The sequence below is a fragment of the Hydractinia symbiolongicarpus genome, chromosome 15, assembly GCF_029227915.1.
Source record: "Hydractinia symbiolongicarpus strain clone_291-10 chromosome 15, HSymV2.1, whole genome shotgun sequence".
Classification (NCBI taxonomy): Eukaryota; Metazoa; Cnidaria; class Hydrozoa; order Anthoathecata; family Hydractiniidae; genus Hydractinia; species Hydractinia symbiolongicarpus.
The window spans coordinates 1,436,813-1,452,397 of record NC_079889.1 but is presented as its reverse complement, the minus strand read 5'-3'; the positions used below and the strand labels follow the sequence as shown (position 1 = coordinate 1,452,397).

General features: G+C 31.6%; 1 protein-coding gene across 1 annotated transcript; it reads left to right on the top strand.

Annotated features, from left to right (window-relative positions):
• The first annotated feature begins 450 nt into the window (after positions 1 to 450).
• Positions 451 to 10,800, top strand: LOC130629228 (uncharacterized). The gene is made up of 7 exons (XM_057442367.1): positions 451 to 505; positions 1,040 to 1,090; positions 1,212 to 1,697; positions 4,469 to 4,729; positions 4,801 to 4,944; positions 7,656 to 7,720; positions 8,593 to 10,800. The coding sequence occupies exons 1-7, from the start codon at positions 451 to 453 to the stop codon at positions 10,777 to 10,779; spliced, it is 3,249 nt and encodes a 1,082-aa protein (XP_057298350.1). The 3' UTR covers positions 10,780 to 10,800.
• Positions 10,801 to 15,585: the final 4,785 nt, after the last annotated feature.

Here is a 15,585-nt window from a genome sequence, read left to right as displayed (position 1 = left end):
GCTATCTGCTTTAATGGCGACATTTTAGCAATTGTTGTGGATTAGGATCACATATTAATGTTGTGGATTAGGATCACAGACTCGCACATATATTTATAAATAACACATTAACAACAGAATATAATATAATGCAGTGTTTTTTAATTGTGCCACCTGGTTGATAAATGTGTAAAAAATACAGAATTATAAATAATTCAACACAATATCTAAACAAAACTGGTATTTTTACCATGATGTTTTTTTTTTATTTTGAGTCTAGTGTGTTGTCGTTCTGCAAAGTGTTAGGTCAACATAATGCTTTTAGGTGAAAACATCAATTCTACAAACATTTTCAACATCAAAAAATTATTTTGTTTAAGGACCATTTTTATCATAATGGCGAACATGTAAAGTGATTTATTATAAAGCAGACCAAGCCAGTCGGTTTGGTCTTCAAATTAACCTTTCATCATGAATATTTTTTCAGCAGCCGTGCCGTTCGCAGCTCGCTTGTCATTTAAAATAGGTTGATAAATAAAGTACGGTGGTCAAGAGGGTATTGTCAAGAAGAGTATATAGTTCAACTTGTAGTGCGTCTCTGCAAGCATTTATTTCAAAACAAGTACTTAAATTATATTAGGGAAAAAAACCTTTGAATTCTTGACCTTTAAACAAATAATTTTTATATTCGGCTTCTGCTCAACGGCCGTAAACAAGTAGTAAGACTAACGTAAATCAGGACCTAAAAGCTCCGAACCACCTTATCAATGTGCCCATACACGCAATGGTAAACAATAGAAAATATGGAAGATTTGGAAAACGCTACACTTGAGCCGTACTAAATGATGGCCTTGACGCAGTTAAATAATTTGAAATTTAAAAAGGACGTCGTTTTCAAAATAACTTGCACTCGGGCAAAACAGATTACCAATTAATTCGATTATAAAGGTAAATGATTAAAACTACACTAAGCAACAAAGACCTTGAAATAAAATTTAAAATACAAGTTTAATTTATTTCTGCTTGTGAAATAGATGACATTTAAGTTTTTGTTTTAAAGTATACCAATTTAATGCGACTCCTAAAATCTCCCCGTTAAAACAAATTGCTCGTTACACCGCTTTTGTAATAAGTACCCACGAGTTTAAGTCATATTTTTTTGAAATAAAATTGTAATACTGTTTGACAAAAAAACGTATGATTGAATCGTTTACGTTACGTTCTTATTTCAGAAATGACTCTGGAAAGATTTGTAAGCTCCTGTGAATTATGGCTCAGGTTAGCCATGTTTATACTAGGACCACTCAGAGATGCTCTTTTAAACGTTTTGTACATCAACGGAGTGCCAAAGCAACCAAAAGATTTGTACAAGTTTTTAATATCTAAGAAAACTCTACTGGCACAGTTAAAAGGCAGAGGGGTGATTACTAAACCACAATGGGAAATTTTATACCCCCAAGGTAAAACCGAAACCGACTCGAATCTTTTCGATATTACGCTGATTTTAGTGTTAATTAAAGAATTGACAACTATTAAGCCAAATGATGGAAACTGGCGACAAGATGATCCACCAGGTAATGACAAATCAGTAGGAGCATTTTGTATTAGAGCAAGACAGATGCGCAACTACCTCATTCATTTTCCTCGTATAACAGCTTTAAAAGAGGCAGAATTTTCAACCACATGGGATGAACTTCTTGTTGCGCCCCGCCGAAGGGGCGCACATTTAGTGGACCGCGGGTATATAGTGTTTGTTTTATGTATGGGAGAAGTTTTTTTCTTACTCTCAACTTCGCGGGGGAACTTCGGCTCGAACATCCAACCTAGGTTTGATATAACACAACCTGTGTGTTTGGTACCATCAAGACAAAAATAACACTGATCGAGCAAAACTTATCTTGTCTCGGTTTCTTTGTTGTCTCTGAAGATTTGACTGCCATAAAAAATATTAATCGAGATTCTTTTGTTATGTTAATTTAAAGCTTTGTAATATTGTCTCGTTTAATATGCTTAAATGTCACTGCAGCCCAAGTGAATTTATCTTCAAGAAAAGGTTTGTTTTACTTTGTCCAAGTTGTTTCGAAACTTGTTAACAGTAAGTAGAAGGATTACTTATATTTTATATGAAATTAAACTCAGAACGGTTTATGGCGTTGATCCAAAGGCCGCAATTTATAAATGCATCACAATTTAAAGTCAATCAAGAACAGAACATTCCGTGTATGGCCATGACTAAAACTGCTTGCATTTTGTTGGTCTTCCCTTCCCGATGGTCTGGCTTGTCGTAATAGCTTTAATGATGTAGCTAGGGAGCTAAATACTTATTTTTAAATTCTTGCATTTTATAAGTTAATAGTCGTAAAACTACTCTCACTTGTACTACAGCTATCAAGCTAGAACTGCACAAAATAGTGCTTTCATTAGAGTCCCTTTTTTCAGAAGCAACAAAAAACTTTTATCCTGCCCTGTGTAATTTTATCAACGAGGGTGCTGATAAGCCACATACACCGTAAAAAGTATAGGCGTTTTGGGTGAGTAAAATAACTTCTAAAGGAACCTTTGTGAGACTGCTATCATGTATTCTTGCGGTCAGAATGTTCTCCTTCGTTGCTATTTGATGGAGAACAAAGTGGACTTTTCACGGTCAAACCTTCAAAGTAGCAACCTTACTTAAACAGAATTTACAAGTAAAACGTCGTTAAAATGTCGCAAAATGGCAAAAATTAAGCAGTATCTAAAACATATTAAAGATTTGACTAAAAAAAAAAGAATTCCTTGAAAAATCCAGTATTGTATTTATGAAGATTTCACCACAAAAACATTAATTACGGCATTTGTACCCCATTTCATAATGGCTGCCCGTGATTGGTTGACACGAATCAGACCGCAAGAATATATATAAAAAGATATTTGTTGAATCATGAAAAAATATTGTTGTTTATTGCACGGAACAGTCAAGTTGAACTGATAAATTAACCAATAACATAACATAGTTAGCCCTTGCAGTACAACTAGACGCTACCCACAGTATGTTACAGGTTTCTTTGTTTTCTTCCCTTTTTTATGTTTTTTCTTGAAATTATAAATGATGTTGTTGATTTATCAAATCTGACAAATTTATTAATTGAGTGTCTACCCTTTTTTGTATCAACTTGTTCAATTCAATTCGAAAACAATGACCAATCAATTTCCTCGATAATAAACAATCAAATTTGTAAAATTCAATAAATCGATTTCAACAAAATAAGTCCTGTATTGTCCACAAGTTTGAAAATCTTGTATCGCCTGCTTAATATTATACTTGTTTAACAATGATATCAAAGCCAGCTTGACTAAATTTATATATATATTTTTATTTATATAGTATACCTTTTGTGTATCACATGGCATTGATTTGTATCTTTTTAATAAATTCTAACTTTAAATCAGATAAGTAGACAATAATTAAACAACCTAGTATTAATTCAGTTCTGGTAAAATTGTATTCTTCTTTCTCAATTTTAAATATACTTTCTTTTTCAGATCATTTGTTATGAAACCATGCACCATCAGCAGTTTCGAAAAATCTTCAACGAGAGAAATTTTTAAGGATTTTATTGGTAACTTAACAGAGTAATAATTCATTGAAATTGAAATTGTTCAGAAGTTATTATATATATTCGAATCGTGAAGTTCATACATAGCAATCCTGCATCCTGGAATTTTCGAGATCAGTTATAAAAAAATCCAGTTAAAGTTTTAACTATTGTTTTAGAATATATACTATATATATGTAAAAAAAAAATTATTTTTTATTTATCAAGTTGTATTTTACGCAATAATAATTGAGAATTAGGATACTTATGATGTGTTTATATACCCCATTGTTCTCCGTTTTAAAGTCTACTTCAAATTTCAGAATCTTTTAGGCTAATGACGGAAATCTTCAAGTCGCAGGGCTTCTTATTTAAAAATTTTCCCCTGGGCAATAAGCTTATTCACAAGCCTCTATGCAATTCCGTACTGCATTTCTATCATATTCGTCATATTTGGCGGAAAATGTTTCAGCAGAATAGCTTTCAGACACAATTTGTTATTACAGCACAAGAATTTTTGGAGATTTGATAAGTCAAAAATGTATGCGTAAGTCTTTTGAACGAATTTTAACCAAAAATCAAAAGCAATGATTACGTGAAATTACACAACAAGAAGGCTAGAGGCGTTTAAAGTGTACATATATTTAATCAAGAACTAACTTTATAGATAGAGCCTTAGCCAAATGTGAAAATAACGAAAATAATAAGTTCTAACACTGCAGTTTTTATAGATTTCAAACGTCCACCATTTTCCATTTTAATTTTAAATCCCGTTCTAAATTTGAATGTTTGAAATCGTTATTAGTAATTCGGGGCGCATTAGTGGTAACTATGGCTAGTTATAATAAATGGCTTGGGAAACAACACTCGATTTGACGTAAAACGTTTAAGAACAGTTAACCTAAACCTTCAAGACAATTTGTTGCTGCGAGCAATTATTTTGTACAACCAAACGAAATTAAACCATCATGACACTCAGATACATGAATTGACAAATAAAAATCTGTCTCTTGAGAATCAGACAAATAATATAATTAAAAAGTTAGAACGCATGAGATGTAAGTTGTGGAGTAATTCTAATGACATCGAGGATATTCAAGAAGAGCTGGAGCAAGCACACAACTCTATAACACAGATGCAAGAAGATATTGCTTGTTTGAAAGATGATGTAAAAGGTACCTGGAATCTCTTCTTACCACGTCTGTTTAAAATTTTTTTTTCTTTTGACATTTTATTTTCTATTAAGGTCTGAAAGTTCGTGTAGAGAAACTGGAATCGTGGCCAAATTTTCTAACTGCATTGCAAAAGCTGTATCAACAGTACTATCCAATCAGTGTGATTAGCATCGCAATTATTGGTATTGCTGTATCCACATGCTACTTTTCTTCAGGTATGATCATTTGTTCTTAAGTGAATTAAGAAGTTGATATTAATCTTTTGTGTCTATTGAAATCATCTGTGATGAAAATTCCCCCGCGTAACACGTTGTTATGAAAAGCTTTGAAATGCGGTATATAAAGGACGGGCGACCCCGTGGATTTTTCCACGGGTTAACGGCTAGTCTCTATAATAATAGCCGTATTTTGTCTGTCTGTCTCTGCGCGGACCCCCGCTAAGTTAGAAAATGATGTTACGGAAACACGAATATCAAATGCGATATATTCTTATCCACTTTGTTGCCACGGGTAAATTCAAAGGCCGGGCGAACCCGTGGATTTTTCCACGGGCCTTATTGACTAGTCTTATAATAATACGCTAAGTGTGTCTGTGTGTCTGTAACAGGCAAAGTTAATATCGTTATTTTCCTTTGATGTTGCCGAAAAAAATCTTTGATGTTGCCGAAAAAAATATGTCTTCTTTGTCGTGAAAAGCCGCGAGTTTTGTGTGGTTTGTTAAATGAAGTTCTAGCACAAAGTAACAGAAATTGTGTTTGCAAAAAAGATGGCTGTCCTTTTTAAGCATTTGTCTTCTCTTGCCTTCAAAATAAATCTTTACAAAAGCATTTAAAAAGGGGCATGGTATATAAATGAAGTATAGAAAGGTTTCTGTAAGGTTTGTTTATGTTTTTTAAAGTTTTGATGATATTATTGATGCGACACATGTTTGTTAGCTAGCATCAACCACCACAACAACAACTAGCTAGCTAGGTATATAGCTAGGAATTTATAAATATGTAGCCATGTTTTTTATACCTAGCTAAGTCTCCAGTTTATATTTAAGTGACCAGCTTTTAGCTGCTGTAGCTACCTTATGCTCGCTTCAGTTTTATGTTGCTTTTTACATGGAAGCTAATCTTAGTGGTCTTTGCTAAGAATGTGACTGTAACTTATTTTAATTGACATTTTAAGCTTAAATTAACAAGCCACAACAACTTTTAAAAAAGTATTACATAGTATTTAAGAAGAGTTTAAGGAATGTTTTTAAGCAAATAATGTATTTTTCACATTTTGTGTAGTTAACTAAACTTATATACATCGGTTACATGCAATATGACGAAACGATTTTTATTTAACATGTAATAATTCTGGTACCTTAAGTGTAGTGATTTTTGTTGTACTAGATGTTCTGACTAAAATGTTTTTTTGTTTATGGAATTTTGTCTCAATTAAGAAAAGTTTCAACTTTTTTGAGGGAGTACAACACCAAAAAAACTTGTGTTTTTTTATATTTTGTATAAATTCTTACCGTGTAAGGACTCTGTACAACATACCGAAATGACTGATCCCTCTCTATTTTTAAATTTGATGCGTTCCAAATCACAGTTTTTTGAAATTTTGGGTAATATTTAATGAGTACAAGATGCAAATACTGATTTTTGTTGAATCAGAAGTATTTCCTACAACCATTCTTTTTTTACACTTTTGTGGAGAAAAAGTGTATGCAGTATCATCAGAATAACTGATTTTGTTGCAAACTGTTTTTCTTTTTCACATTTTGGATTGAAATATTGTTATAAAGGGCATATATCAATAGACATATATATATATACCAAAATAATTAAATTCTGCAAACTTTGATTTTGTCGTTCACCTCTCATCTTTTATATTTTGATTAAACTTTTGAGGAAAACCATAGGAATTATTTAGAATTTGTATTTTGTGTTGCAAATTTAGTGCAAAAATTTAACTGTTGTGAGGGAGGACCATATGCAATTATATATACTAAAAATAATAATTTGATATTCTACAAGTTGTATTTTTGTATGCACTTAAATGACTGCTTTTTCTGAGTTGAATTTGATGGGTTTCATATCAATTTTGTGGAAGATTTTATGGCTGAAGACAATATAGAACATGCCAATTGAACTGATTTTTGTTCATATTTTGATTTGCTCCTCATAAACCTTTGTGTTCTACATTTATTGTAAACTTTTGTGAGGAAGGACCATATATATATATACAATGTTTTCAAAATAATGATTTTTGTTGATTTGAAATTTACTCTTTGCTTATTGCTTTTTTGACATTTCAGGTTAAACTGTTTGGTAAAGTCAGTACGGATCATTAGACAAAAAATTGTTTTGTTAACCGGTTAATTTTTACATTTTGTGCATATTTGTGCGGGAGAGGATGGTATGCAACCGAATAAATGATTTTTCAAAGTTTAACTTTTTGTTTTTAGGTGTTTTGTGTTTGTTTAAGTTTGGCTTTTTGATATTGTTCAGGTTGTATTGTTGTATAAGCATTTAGGGAAAAGACAATGTTTAAAATGGGTAAAGAACTTATTTCATAGATCTGTGCTTACTGTTGCAAGCCTTTCTTTTCGACACTTCAGATTAAAATATTGAAGGTTTTCAACATAATCACATAATAAGATGTATACATATTTGAGATATGTGTTATATTTTTTTTTTATATTATGTTGATATTTTGTGTTAGATTTTAAAACATTTTTGTTAAATTATGACTTATACACTTTCTTTTTATGCATTTTCAGATTATTTTTTTTAGTAAAAGGCATATTCAATATACTGAAATATTTGCTGATGTCATCCAAATTCAAATGACAGAACTTTTTAATTGTTTTTCTGCCTAAGTGGATTTTTCCACGGGCCTAATCGACTAGTTGTTTAATAAAAACAGCAAGCGATATGCTAATTAGCATTAACATACTGTAATTCGGTAACATACAGAACTAGAATGTACGATATAGGACGTGGTTTTAAAGTATGTTTCGTCTTAATTACTTTATTTAATTTTTATCAGCTGCATATCACACAACCATAATTTGTAAAACATTAAAACTTTCCCGTAATTTGCTTTCTTTAAGGCGCCTTTATTACCAAACATTTTAAAAAACAGATTTTGTGGATATTTTAGCTATTTTTAATATTAATATTTTTTTAAACACATGTTTCGCACGGTGTCAAAATTCTTTACTTGTGTTAACCCTATTCGGTCCGGGGTTTTTCAAACATACTATGACCGGGGGGGCGGATTCCGCCCCGCCCCCCCTTAATAACTTTTCATAGGATTGTTCAAATTGAATCAAACTTGGCACACTTATAGTACGTCATAAAAGGAACGAAATGGCGGCAATAAATTTTTGCTTGCGTCATCACATTTTCTGTGACGTCATCAGAAGCTTGAAAATTGTTAAAAATGCCACTATCTGCTTATAGTATAATTACTTTTGTTCTAGAGCGAATTTTTACATTCTGTTTGAAGTTTCTGAAAGCTAAATAAAATGTTTTTAACATATCTTTCGGTTTTTACATGGACCGTATAAAAAATTGCCAAAAATTGCCAAAAATTGACCGAAAATCCGTTTTTTCCCGATTTTCGGGTAAAATCCGAAAAAATCGAGAAATCGGATTAGTCACGTGTCAAAATTATTCAAAATGATTCTTCTTGACGAAACAAAGTTGTGTTGCAAGTTTCAAGTTCTAAGGATAATCCTAACAGGAGTTATTATAATTTCCCCATTATAAGGATTTCATAGAGATTCCAGTCATGTATGGCAAAATCGCGCCTTACAACATAATAAACGATGCTATAAAGGGACTTCGCTTTACGCTCCGCCAAATTTCTAACATAAGGCAAACTTAAAAGATCCATTGCATTTTCTTTTAGGTGACGACAAAAATTTAAAAGAAGCTTCTGATCTTTTAAGGCAGTATTATCTAGAAGGAATAGGAAAAGAACACATTGAAAGTATAAATGGACAAACTATATCCCGAAAAAGATTCTATGTAGACTTAGCAGTTGTGGATAGCTTAGATGTTGATATTAATAACACACATTCTGCTAGAGAGTTTCACATCAAGCAGATGTTATCACAAAAAGGAAAATGCACCATGGAAAATCTTTTGGATGAAGAAAATCAAATTGTTTTGCTGAGAGGTATTGGAGGAATTGGAAAATCTTTTATGGTAAAGACAATGGCCTTGAATTGGGCTGAGAACCGTATTTGGACAAATTTTCGATTTGTTTTTTTATTCAAGTTTAGAGAAATGAATGTAGTTCGCAATATTTCATCGCTCTCTGATTTAGTCCTGAGAAAGTATCCGCTCCTGTTTACAAAAATAAAATTCACTGACCTTGTTCCTGCTTCAAAAAAAATTATTTTTATCATGGACGGATTGGATGAGTTCACCAGAGTTGAAGATTTGCATATTATTTCAAAACAGGAGTCAGACAACGTTAGCGATATTTCAAAAGTCATTTTTGAAACAATAAATCCGCATAATGCTTTAATGCCTGGTCATAAAACAGTTATTACATCCAGACCAAATGCTTGTCCTGTTTTACGAAAGTCTTTTTCTACGGCTTCAATTAAACAAGTTGATATTCTTGGATTTAGCTCAGAGCAGGTACTTGATTACATTAATGTTTTTAGTGGATCAGATACCAAACTTGGAAACCTTTTACGCAAAAAAATTTATGAATCAAAGCAGTTAAAACTCCTTTCGAGGATCCCAGTTTTTTTGTGGACAATTTGCTCTCTATATCAAGAACAACGACTTCTCCATGCACCGAAAACAACAACAGAGTTATTTGTTTGGCAATTAACGTTGTTTCTACATCGACATTACAAAACCCGACCAAGTAACCAACTTACATCAAATGTTTTTGATATTTTCAAAGAAAAGTGTGTACAAAAAGTTGTATTTTCTTTGTCCTTTCTTGCACAAAAGATGCTTGCAGATGGCGTCATTCTAATAGATGTCGCTGGCATACCAAAGGAGATAAGAAACGAAAATATTGAAGCTACTGGTTTAGTTTCAAAACTTCAAACAATGGATGGACTTAAGTATCAATTCAACCATCTTTTAATGCAAGAGTTTTTAACAGCTGTGTACTACTTCTTTCCTGAAGGCAAACATAAAAATGACATTACATCAAACCCCTCGTTATCTGGCTGTTTACCACTTGTTTGTGGTCTGCACGGAGCTTTAAAAGTTAAATCTGAGTCTTCGTCTATTTTAAAACAATTTGTAAAAAATATGGGACTTGTTCAACATGGAATTAATCCTCTTAACAACTTGTTAAGAACTAAAAATCCGCAATTACTTCAAGGAATATTTGAATACCAAAACAACCTTAGCGAAAAGATCATTCAACAGTGTAAACTGACATCTGGTTGCAGTGATTTATTCTTAACAGTGGATGCTTCACACACACAATCTGAGCTTGTGTATTTTCTTGAAAAATACAGAAATGACTTTGATGTATTGGGTATAACATTTAAACAAAATCAAGGTGGCGTATCCTGTGTAGTTGGATTGTCAAAAATCATGTCAGACATTTGTAGTGTAAGCAGTTTGATTATATATTCTAATTCTTTTGATCAAGGCAGTTTAAAGTATTTCATAACTTCATTGCACTATTGCTCCAAAAACTCGGTTTATACTTCTAAATGGTATTCCATAATTTTTGTTTATTGGGGAGAGGATTTCGATAGAGATTACGGTGAAGTGACTCGCGCTTTATTTGATACTTTACTACTTTATAAACAAGTTCACTTGCATGTACCCTCTCACTCACGACGGGTGATCTACGATCTTCGTAAATCAATAATGCAAAACAAATATGAAATGAGATTAGAAAAGCTACATTTAGACATTCGTGCGATAAAGCCATATTTTTGTGAGATGTTAGCTGAAATATTGTTGCGTGTTAAAGACGTTGAAGTACAGAAAACTAGAAGCGCATTTTACAGATTTTCTGACGAAGAAGTAGACTGCTTAAAGCAAGCATTGGACAAATTGTTGAAAGAAACTTAAATTAAGTCTAAATTTTTGAACGGATCGACTTATTTAGTACTTGTAAAACTTGTCATTCAAAATTGGGAATTGCAAATGACTGAGACATCATGGATATGGAAATATAAATTGAACAAGGAAACTTCAAATCTCCCGGTTGAAACGAATGCGTTTGAGGGATGGTATATAGCACGTGTATTGTTTATTCAAACTTTACCATTATTTCTTATACTCCTATCTCTCCATAAGTTAGATTCAACAAAAGCTAGTATATTGGTGGATACGACATTTTATGCGGTAGTTGTGGCTTACGATGTTATTTTTTTTGGCGTATTATTGTTTGCCACCTACAAATCATGTAATGATGGCCAACATTGTGGCCCTAGTTTTTCAATGTAACATAATATATGGAATTAAGGGCGTTAAGTTATAACACGTGCACATTAACCCCAAAAAGTTTTGGCACGACATGTTAAAACCCCAAATCTGAACGGTTGATTTTTTCTTATTCTTCTTTTTATGGTGTTAAAGAAAACAATGAACATTATTTTACTTAATAGATCCAGCTTATTTTAGAACTAAATAAAAAGTCAGTACAATATTTAGCTTCAAAATCATGGAGAAAATATAATGAAACAAAACAGCTAATTTCGAATTTAACCGCCACAAGCAATCATTGGTTGTTCTACATTAGAGTCGGGCATTGAGATTGTCAGCGGACTTAGGTTTTCGTAGCTCAGGTTAAGGTTGACTAAGCACGACCATATTTGTATGGAGCGGTTATTTCGTTGTAAGAAAGCGCTAAAGAATACTACTAGCAAATTTTACATGCGCACTACCCTTTCGTGTTTAAAAATTAAAAAAAACTGCCTTTGTTTCATTAATTTCGCCCATAATTGCAGTCTTTGCTTTTTAGTTATTAGTATAGTTTAACCACATCTCAATCTTCATTATTTATATTTGTTAATTAGGTACTATTTTATTTATTAATTTGATTTTTTGTTTGTTTTTCTTTTAAAATTTTGTTTCTTTGCGTATCTTTTTCCCTACTTCTTTCTCTTTCTTGATTTCTGATCGAAATTCTTAGTCAAAGTTAACAACTCTTTTTTAGAAGTTTTTCTGCCAAGCCTGAATGTACTTGGCATTAAATTATTTGTTTTGCTCAACTTCAGTTGCATATTAGTTGAAAAGATGAGGTTGTGTGTTAAAAATTCTCGTTGTTTTAATTCAGGAAGGGCTCACGTCATCTTTCACTGCGCATAACTTTTGTTCAATGTGTAATTCCATGCTAAAATTTTGTGACATTTTCTGACTTTTATTACAGCTTGTGATAAAGCAAAATTTATTCTGAAAAAATTTGATAGTGGTATTGAATTTCTCCCATAGGTGGGTGGTGTATTATTTGTAGGTTTTAAAAAGACAGTTTCAGTGTTACAGGGTCTTATATTTGTCAGATAGTAATTATTTATTACATGTATATTGGTTTCTAGGTGGTTACCAAGGCGCTCCTAATTTGATTTACGGATGTTAGAGAAAGTTTCAAATAAAATATTAACCAAGCAACTTAACCAAGCGAATTTGGCGCTACCTCATAAACTTCGTGTAGATAATAAAGACATCGTCGTTGTAGCCTTAGGTGTTGATATATTTACCTAAGCCTGACGATTTCATTATTTTCTAGGCAAACATTAAAGAGTTGCGCGGTATAATGCCTGAGTTACATTGCTTTTTTTACTTAGATTATCATTAAATGAAATATTCTAAAACATTTGCCAAGTTCAATGACATGAGCAGCAACATTTAGGGAAAAGCGAGTATTCTTACCTTATTTTGAACCCGATGAGTCAATCCAAATGACTTTTAAGAAAAAAATTTTTCTGCTATACAGTTAATAAGACTGCCAAAACGCAAGACCATAGAATTTTTACCGCGGAAGGAATTTTAAAATAAAATTACAAAATCAGAATATTATCTTGTTTTTGGTATATGTTAAGAATGAAGGCCTTGACTGTTTGTATTAAAGCATTCCACAACTGTACTAAGTATTATAACCTATTACTAAGTATTATCACCTAAGCAAAAGTAGTTCTATTATTATTACATTGGTTTTATCTAGTAATAATTATTTTTTTAGGAAACTTTCATTTCGCGATATTTAGTGTTAGTGCCTGTGATTTAACGCAACTATCAATTGAAATGAAAGCCCATTCTGTCAGATGCATCTACGAATCTTCCATCTTAAAATATATGGCTAGTTGCCTTAATGCAGAGAAAACGTTTTTAATGCACCAAATTTCAGTGCATAAACGGTGTAAAAAGAAAGTATTTTATACCTATCAAAACCATAGAATAAAAAAAAAACAGGATGATTTTTTGGTTATTGTGCTATCTGCTATTAAGAAGCACATACTATCTCTGTCTTTTTAATCCATTTGTGCCCATGTTTAGTAAGCTTTCTTCCACGATGCCGAAATTTATTCTCTCGTACAAATCTTAAACAAATAAATGTGAGCAAGTCTTTAACCTATATCTATAAATAAACACAATTTCTCAAAGCAAACGTTTAATTTGGATCAACCAGAAGGACGAGGTCAGCCTTGCCACATCTTACTCTCTTTAAAAACTAAAAGAATCAATCATGTTTATTTAAATGATGGAACCCCTCCATGCCCAAAACATTTGAAAAGAAATAACTTGCGGATAATGTTCACATAAGCAAATAAAAATAGAAATAACTAAATTAAAATGATCAATTGGGAGGGGTGGTCAGTATTCTGCTATGTCTACCGGCTAGCTATATATCAACTTAAATGTATTTGCAAGTTAACTAAAACTTAAATAATGGCTTCCATTCGACTGCATTTTCCGCTATAAAAAGAAACAGACAACAGGTACTGAGCACAACAGTAACGCTGTCGATTATTTCTTAAGCGCACTGGCCATAAAAGACGTCTGTAGAAGTAGAGCAACAGGCGTGCGAGACATTAATTTTTTTAAATTTTGTAAACAAGGCTTTTCCAAAATGAATAAATAAAATCTAGTTTTTTAAACCAATTATTTTTTTGTAACATAAGCGAGGATTTTTGTTCTGTTTTTTCGATAAAAATTACTTGTTACGTCATAAAAGGAACAAAATGGCAGCAATGAATTCTTGCTTATGTCATCAATTTTTGTGTCGTAACGGAAATTATGTTGACCATAGCTTACTTTTAGCTCCTTAACGAATTTAAAGAATATCCTTAAAGTTTCTGACGGTAAAATAAAATTTATTTAACATACTTTCCGATTTTCGTATAATTGATGTTAAAAAATGCCAAAAGTCGGAAAAAATTGAAAAATCGGATCAATCAAGTATCTAAACTTCAAAGAATGATTCTCATTCATGAAATAAATTTGTTTTGCGAAATTTACGTTCTAAAGATTCTTCTAAAACATGAATTTATTATACTTTTCCGATTATAAGGATTTCCTAGAAGTTAAAGGGGTAGTTTGAAGTAATGGCGAATATTAAACCCTATTAGTTAGATAGCTACATCCTAAAACGTACTTCTATAGAGTGATTGTTTTTACTCAATTATGACAGAAGTTTCAAGACTATTCTTTTTTCTAAAACATTAATAACATTACTTAAAAGTAAAATTTGCGCTTCATCCAGATTAAGGGCTTTATCCAGATTAAGGGCATTTGGTATTAAACGAATTTTTTTGTGGTTAAAATACTAGCAAAACTCTTGATTTGTTAGTTTCTTACCTTGATAACAAGGTTTCCTTAATTCGGGAGTCATTTAATTAGCAATGCTATCGCACTCCATCATATAATTCTAAATATTCAAAAAAACTATATTCCAATACAACAAATTTATTATTTATGTTCATTGTACGAAGTATATTGATAAATTCTATAACAAATTATACGGTTCAATGTTAATTGGCTAGATATTTTTATACGTGTTTGTTGCAGTTTTAACAAATTTAAAAGAAGAGGAAAGATTTATAAAAAAACGCAAGGTTTGTTATAAATAAACCCTACTTATTTTTACTTCCTCTTTTTACATGAAAATTTTGTTTTCTTACTTTACATGTAACGATTGCAAAAGTTAGAGATTCAGTACTAGCAGACATTATATCACCTAAACACTATTAAATTATAAAAAGTAAAATACATGTACACATTATATTCTTTACTAGATTTTGATCTAAGATTATTGATCATTTATACAAAGACAATGTATATACAATAGGGATGTTCCAGAAAACATGTTTTGATAACTGTGAGATTAAAAGATATAAACCATATATATATTGTTGAAGCATTGGTTTAATTAAGCAGAGATTAGAGAGTTCTGTAAATACTTTCATTATCTTTCAAAAAATTTTAATAGCAATAAAATATTTACGCACAAGGTTTATCTTCCAACACAAACCTGTTCTGACGAATAATATGGCTAGTATCAGAATAAAGTTTATAAAGACACTCTTGTTTTAGTTTTCTGCATCAACAATCTTGCTAAAAATTGTTGATACGACACAGCAGATTTCAGCGTCTAATGTCTGCCAGTCGCCCTTACGACATCCTTTATAGAGGTTAATTAATTAATGTCAGGAGTGACAAATATGAAAAATGTATTTTTAAACTTTTAATTGACAAACATAATATCCTCTGTTGCAATCATTTACAACTACAAAAATTTAATTAAAAAATACAAGAAATAGCTACATAATTAACTGTGAGGACAAATTTCAAAACTTCCACTTTTCCTTAATATATTGTGTTGGCGTATCATTTAATCAATTTTAAACTGTAGGTTGTTATTCTGCAACTAACTTG

Bases quoted from the DNA above. Each gene is read 5' to 3' on its own strand.
- LOC130629228 (XM_057442367.1), top strand. From the start codon at position 451: ATGAATATTTTTTCAGCAGCCGTGCCGTTCGCAGCTCGCTTGTCATTT. The intron at 1,698-4,468 runs GCGCACATTTAG...TAAACCTTCAAG, and splicing joins TGTTGCGCCCCGCCGAAGGG to ACAATTTGTTGCTGCGAGCA. The intron at 4,945-7,655 runs GTATGATCATTT...TATGCTAATTAG, and splicing joins CACATGCTACTTTTCTTCAG to CATTAACATACTGTAATTCG.